Source organism: Mus caroli, chromosome 3 (genome assembly GCF_900094665.2).
Source record: "Mus caroli chromosome 3, CAROLI_EIJ_v1.1, whole genome shotgun sequence".
Lineage (NCBI taxonomy): Eukaryota > Metazoa > Chordata > Mammalia > Rodentia > Muridae > Mus > Mus caroli.
In genome coordinates this window covers 32,460,936-32,467,572 of record NC_034572.1, presented here as the reverse complement: position 1 = coordinate 32,467,572, position 6,637 = coordinate 32,460,936, and the positions used below count along the sequence as shown (strand labels likewise).

General features: G+C 46.3%; 1 protein-coding gene across 1 annotated transcript in view; it reads right to left on the bottom strand.

Moving 5' to 3' along the window:
- Nucleotides 1-2,800, bottom strand: part of LOC115030614 — a 7,409-nt gene extending 4,609 nt beyond the window's left edge. The window contains exons 1-3 of the mRNA XM_029475186.1: nt 2,642-2,800; nt 1,861-2,584; nt 4-93 (exon numbers count right to left, since the gene is read on the bottom strand). Coding sequence (XP_029331046.1) covers nt 4-93; nt 1,861-2,584; nt 2,642-2,800 — 973 coding nt within the window. The remainder of the gene's footprint in view (nt 1-3; nt 94-1,860; nt 2,585-2,641) is intronic.
- Nucleotides 2,801-6,637: the final 3,837 nt, after the last annotated feature.

The window sequence follows — 6,637 nt, the reverse complement described above, 5'->3', positions numbered from 1 at the left end:
AGCGAAGTGTGGCTGCCATGCTGACTTGGGGAATCCATGTGGAGTGATCTCCAGTTCCAGCAGTCAGCGGAAATCTGCCATGCATCTGAAATCCTAAAGAAAAGTGAGAGAGAAAATAAGCGACAGAAAGCGGATTTGGGGGAGAAGGGCTGCTGTCAAGTAACAAATTCCCCAAGCCACCTGGTAATGATCTCCTTCATCGGCTGATTTCAATGATGCAGAAGCCTGGCCAGAGTCCAACTCCAAAAAAAAAGATTGCAGAGGACCATATCACAGGAAGAAAGCAAAGGCCTCATGCCTTAAAAATTAGAAGTTGCTCTCCAGCTTCTAAGAAGCAGAGGAAGTCGTGTCTTCCTGTTTGCAAACCTAACAAATAATTAAAATGAAATATGCCTTCGAAAGAGCATTTCAGTGTAAGCCCTGGAACTGTTCTCAGAGTTCACTGTCAGTTCACTGGCAGTTCACGTAAGGAAAATGTCAGCTACTTTTTAAAGATTAAGAATGGCTTTAGTGCTGTGGCCCCTCGGCCATTTATATGCTGTTACGAGCTTTAGATTAATGAGAAAATTAATCAAGGCAATTTCCAAAACACCGGCTATTCCAAGCTCACTTGGAATCTCAAAAGGCCATTTTCAGCAGAAGTCAGGGTCCGACGCTAGCTCATCACACAGATCTGTGAGATGAGCAAAGGAAGCTACAAAGAATGAAGAGTGCTCTGCCACAAGGAACACAACCCGGACGGTGTGGACTTAGCTTTCCTTAACTGTTAATCAAGGCTCACCCACAAAACAAGGATAACTTATGCACAAGTGTCAGCCCTTTAAAGCAGGGAGAGGAGCCCTGGTCTTTTTACATTATATTTAATTCCTTTCATTTATCAGCATGACAGACCTTGATTTTCACAAGCCCTGAAGAGACCTGCTTTTTGTCGTAAAATAAATACACTGATAGACAACAAACACAACGTCCATGTCAAAAGGAAATAGCTTCCAATTTATAACGTATTCTTCCAGAGACAGACCAAACTCTTTCGTTTCTGTTTCTGGGCAATAGGTATCTAAGATATTTTTCACACAAATGCCTTCCCAACTCACAGATGCACCTTAATTCAAGAAGCCCCCCCCCCTGCACTTTCCTGCACATCCAAAGAAAATCAAAACAACCCAAAAAGTCTTAAGGAATACGTGGGTTTACTATGGATGCTAACTAATGTCCCCAGACTACATATGTGTTAGCTTTTTGGAGGCCCCCTCTAAGCTTATAACTACCTTCTCCGCACATGAGATGCACGGCCATAACAGCATGTTGTGGTGCCGAAGCCCTAAACGACACTGGAAAACTGCCCATCCTTGCTCCTGTGCCATATCTATTTTTAAAAAATTTAAAACCCCATAACAAAGACTTTAAATATGCCAAGTCTCATCCACAAGAAAGGAAGACGTGGGAACGGCTTGTTTGAGTTATGAAACCCCTAGGCACGGCTTTAATTCGCATTTTACAGGGCATTCCCAAGCAAGTTCGCTCAGGCGGAGCACCTAGGCACCCCGCAACTGCCCAGAGCGAAGCCGGAGCGCACGCGCGGACAGCACTGTGGGTAGCACCGTCGGGCACTTGGGCCCCACGCCGAGACCTCAGGGGCACCGAGCCGCGGCAGGTCCGGCGGGGTAAAGTTATGAATGAAAACAGCTCGCGGGCGGGAGGAGGCAGCGCCCTCTCCCCGCGTCCCGCGGCACTGCGCTCCGAGCACAGGCGGGCGCTGGGTCTCCAGCGCCATCGGGTGCCGCGCGCTTGGCACGGGCTGCGCGAGGACCGCCAGGACCGCCCGGCCCGCCCCGGCCCGCACCTGCCGCCCGCACTCACCTCGGCCTCCGCGGCGCCGGCCGGGGGCGCCGAGCGGGCGGAGCGCGCGCCGCATCAAGCGCGGCGGGGCGGCCGGGCGCGCATGGCCCGTGCTGCGGCCTCGGCGGCCCCCGAGCAGGGGCGCTTCTCCGCGGTTGGCGGCGGCCGAGGGCGGCTCGGGGACATCCGCCGGGTGCGCGCGGCGCCCGCTCCACAGCACCGTCCCGTCCCGGTCGTCAGGCGCGCGGCCCGGCGTCGTCCCGGGCTCTCGGGTCCCCGCAGGTCCGCGTCCCCGCAGTCGCCACGCCGGCTGCAGACGAGCAGAGACAGAAACACGTGAGTCCCTTGCCAGCCCGGGACGCTGTCCTGCTCGCCGAGATGGACAGCCACGAGCCCCGGACACACACGGCCGTGCACGTTTTGCCCCCACGGAATGCCCCGCAGTCCAAAGCGCGTCCAAGCGACGCGTCTGCGCGAGGCAAGCCCGCACGCAGGGACGGGAAAAGTCAGGTCTGGCACGAGCGCCCGGCGAGTCGGTCCCCAACAATGCGCACAGACACGCGGGTGCGCGGCGGTGCCAGCCCGCGTTCGCACACGCGTAACTCGCTGCCTGGCTACGGAACTCGCTGCAGGGCCGACCGCAAAGCGCCGGGCACGGAGCTAGAGCCAGCTCCGAAAACGTCCAGCTCCTCGAAAATAAAATAAAATAAAATAAAGCACCATTCTCACCTGATCTTGCCAGGTCCTCGGCGGGAGGGGAAGGCTCTTACCTAGTGCAGAGCCTGGGGCCGGTCCTCCCGACACATGCACGCCGCCCGCAGCCGCTCCTTAGCCCGCAGAGCTCTAGCTGCGGGGCCGCCGCAAACCCCTGCGTGCTGAGCACTCGCGCGCGGGCTCCGCAGCATTTCAGCGTCGCCGCCACCTCCACCTCCACGCCGGGACCCGCCCCCGGTGATATCATGTGTCAATCACGCGGGCTGCACGAAAACCCGGAGCAGGATTTCAGCGATCGTGGATGTGGAGTCGAGGACGCTCTAACAAAAGTCGATTGCCTGCAGGAGTCCTGCGAGCGCAACTGGGGAGGAGCGGGCGTTCCAGGGCCCCTGTCAGTCGTGAGCTGTCAGCCTCCGACTTAAGAGGACTGGTGCAGCCACCCTTAGAGTTGAGTTTAAAAAGAGTTGTGAAGAACATTTAAAAATCAATAACAAACCACCACCAACAACGGGAAAATAAAATTTGTACACCGTGACACCGTGCCCCCAGATAAAGGGAAAAGTGCAAAGTTCAGATCATGCGAAATATGAAAGTTTCAGAAAGAACAGTCACTTTTGCAAATGTAATATAATTACACACTAAAGGGTGGGATTTCCTGCTGTGGGGTTTTAGTGATTGCTCCATTTGGTTTGTGATACGATCCCTAAAATTACACGGGGGGGCGGGGGAGGGGAGAAAATGGGACCCAATTCCTTCCTGCTTTGTAATGTTTGTATAATTTTGTCTAAAACACCAATGCATTTTAAATGAAATAAAATAAGCATAACTCATCAGGAAGTTTTAGCTTTAGCCACATGTCTGTCACGAGGTGGGGGACTTCAGTAAGCCGGGAATGCTTTTTGGTTCTTTACACACTATGGAATTTGGTTATTTATTATAGGGACGCTATAGCTCAGGATGTAGTGAAAAGGACTGTATGTGGAATTAAAAATTCCATAGAGTTTTAAAAATAACCTAAGACCCCCCAAAATGTTGATAGAAAATATTTTTCCAGGGAATTTTATCAGGAATGGTATTTGATAAACAACAAAACTCCATGATCTAAATCAACTGTGAATGTGAGTTAGGATATTTTGGGTTCAAAGTAATTTTTTTTTAAGTCTTAACAATTGCAGTGAATTTTTATAAAGTTTTTGTTGTTGTTGACATAATGCATTTCCAAGCTTTTGAATGTTTTTAGAATTCACGGTTTATGTGTGGAATTACATGCAAGGAACCCAGGACACTCCCTACAAAGAAGATCAGCAGTAAGAAAGTACACTAGAAGGTAATAGAACCTATTAAAAGCCAAGAAGCTGTCTGTTCACCCTTCATGCGAGGGGATGTGTTAAAGTCATATTTTCAAGTGTAGAGTTGGTGGGGCTTTTGTGTCTTGTCTATTTTTCACAGATGTAGGAGCATAATGAGGTTTCTGCAGTGGATCTGCTTTTGTTCTTTTTGTGCATGAAGAGATTTGCAGTGTCAAGTAAGAAATACAGTATCTCATCAGAGTGTGTTATCTGGCTCTTCCCAGCTGTCTGCAGAAATTTGGGGCCATTTCTCCAATGTAATAAGATGAAGAGAGGCAACAATGGAGAGTTTGAACCACATAACACTTATAAAAATATAATTTCAAAGACTCCTATTTACATTTCAGAATATTTGGACGAGAGATGTGCTAAAACAAATCTCTTAAGTTAAAAAAATTTTAATAATAATAATAGTAATAATAATCCATAAAATGCCAAAAATATTACCTTCAAGGGTCATGTTCTATTTCAAAATCAAATATATTGCACAAAATTGATTCTGCTTAAATGCCTCCATTGTGTGTTTCTTAAGATCACATGCTACTAGGTTAGGATTTAGTAACCTTGAATCTGGAAGACATTTAATGAAGTCAGCTTCACCTTTTTAATTGCCTGCAGTCATGAGACTTGAGACAAACTATAAATTTTTAGTTTAGAACAGACCTTGTGCTTTATTTAGTAAACTCAGTTGCAGCGAGTCCAGTCTAGGAATAAACAACTGGGGTAGGAAACATTTCTGAAAAAGATATAAGGGTCATCAGGGAAATGTCAGTAATTCCTACTTCCCTACGTAAGATCTGTCTAAATAGAGTTGGGTAGGAAGGGAAGCCCAACACTTTCTTCACTTTCATGAGAAAACACAATTATCCATCTCTTTTGTTGAAAGAGAATAAAGTGAAAATTTTGCCCGGCAAAGGCTTCAGAAGTGTGTGTGACTTGAAAGAAATTAAAGGACTAAAGGACTTGTTGATTTATTGATTTGCCCAAATAAAAACATCAGAGCCATTGTGTGCCCACTTCCAGGCTGACAAACAATACTTTTGTTTGTTTCCAGACTGACAAGCAATGCTTTCTAAATCGCCCAGTATTTCTGTGATGTCATGATAAGTTACATTAGTAATTGTGAAATTAACTATATTATCATTCATAGCCTTGCATGCTGTTGAGAAACAAAGTTGAAACCAACACATCACAGAAGTTGATGTCTTCGTGGATTTGAATCCATCCATAAGAATCCAGTAAAGGGAATTAACTTCTTTCCTTTCCTTTTAGGGCAATGAACCCTGTATTCTTGAACATCCTCGGACAAGCTGCAAGGGTGGGCCGTGTTATTTTCAGTTTCCTTTTATGAACCGTCTTTGTAGGAGACTGAAATAGACTAACCTATTCTGTAAGATTTCCATAAACATTTCCCTCATTTTCAGAAGCATGGTTCTTACCCTCTAATATTCTTCATGATTTTACATCCTGCAAGTGGGAGCCATGAAGTCCGGCCCTGAGTAAAGGACTCTGAATGTTTTACAGACTCAGCCCCACTGAGTGCTTGGTCTCCAGTGACTTGGTTGAGTTAGAGCCTCTCTCCTTATAAGCAGGTGGCTCAAAGTGACGAGTGTTCACGCAAACTGCCTCAGACTGTCTCTGTCCAGAGCCTTACCTTCACACAGGAAGCATCTCTGACCCACTACCAAATGGGCCTTTCCTGCCTATCCAACAGCATCTAAATCCTGCTCCCCTCGCCCTGGCTTGCTCGTCATTTCCATAAGGAAGTAGATGGAGCTTCTACTCATCTGACTTTTGATAGGAGGAGCAAACGGTCCATTAAAGTAAATCCTGGCCAACAGCAATGGCTCATCTGAACTCTTCTCACCATTTTCATCATTACAGATGTGCATAAGAAGCTCATCTGGTTTAAACCTAATTATATGCCCTTCCAAATGGAACTGTAAGAAAACCAAATTTTGTTTTTTTTATTAAAACAAAATAAGACTTAGATACCTCCTAAGAGCTATTTTAATGTTTGTTTCCTAATGAAGTTAACTGTCAGAAATTACACTTTGTTCTTTATTTATGAAAAGGTAACATATTGTAGGTAACTATAGACCTGTCATTTAAGAGTGCTTAACACTGAAAAGAGAAAGCATACAAAAGTCACAAGAAGTTTAATAATGACTACTTAGTTTCCTTACTGTGTAATTGTTAAGGCCTTTAAAGGAATCCCATTAACAACAACAACACTTCAGATGCCCTATAATAACTGATCGCATACAAGCATCTAAGGGCTGAGTTTCAATTGTATCCTCCTTCTGCCTTATGGTCTTGTATCGCTAATGTGCCCTCTTTATCCATAAGCCCTCTGTTCAGTGTTACAGGTAGGAAGAACACTGTTTCCTGAAGCAAGCCTGATGAAGGACCCACCAAAAGAAGTCCAGCAGCTGCCAGGGGTAGCTTGGTGACCTTTGGACTTTCCTGGGCTATAGCAACACTGTAGCCTTCTGACGCCTTGATGCTCAGGAGGGAGTCAAGGAGACACAAGTGCTTTGGGAACTGGAAAAATCTATAGAAATAATTGGTTGGTGGTGTAGCCAAATACTGTAGAAAGAAGAAATGTTTAAAACCCTCTTTCCTGAAGTTCCAGCCCTAAATAATAAACTTAATTTGCCTTATAACTTTTGTTTGTTTGTTTTTCGAGAAGGGTTTCTCTGTGTAGCCCTGACTGTCCTGGAACTCTACGTAGA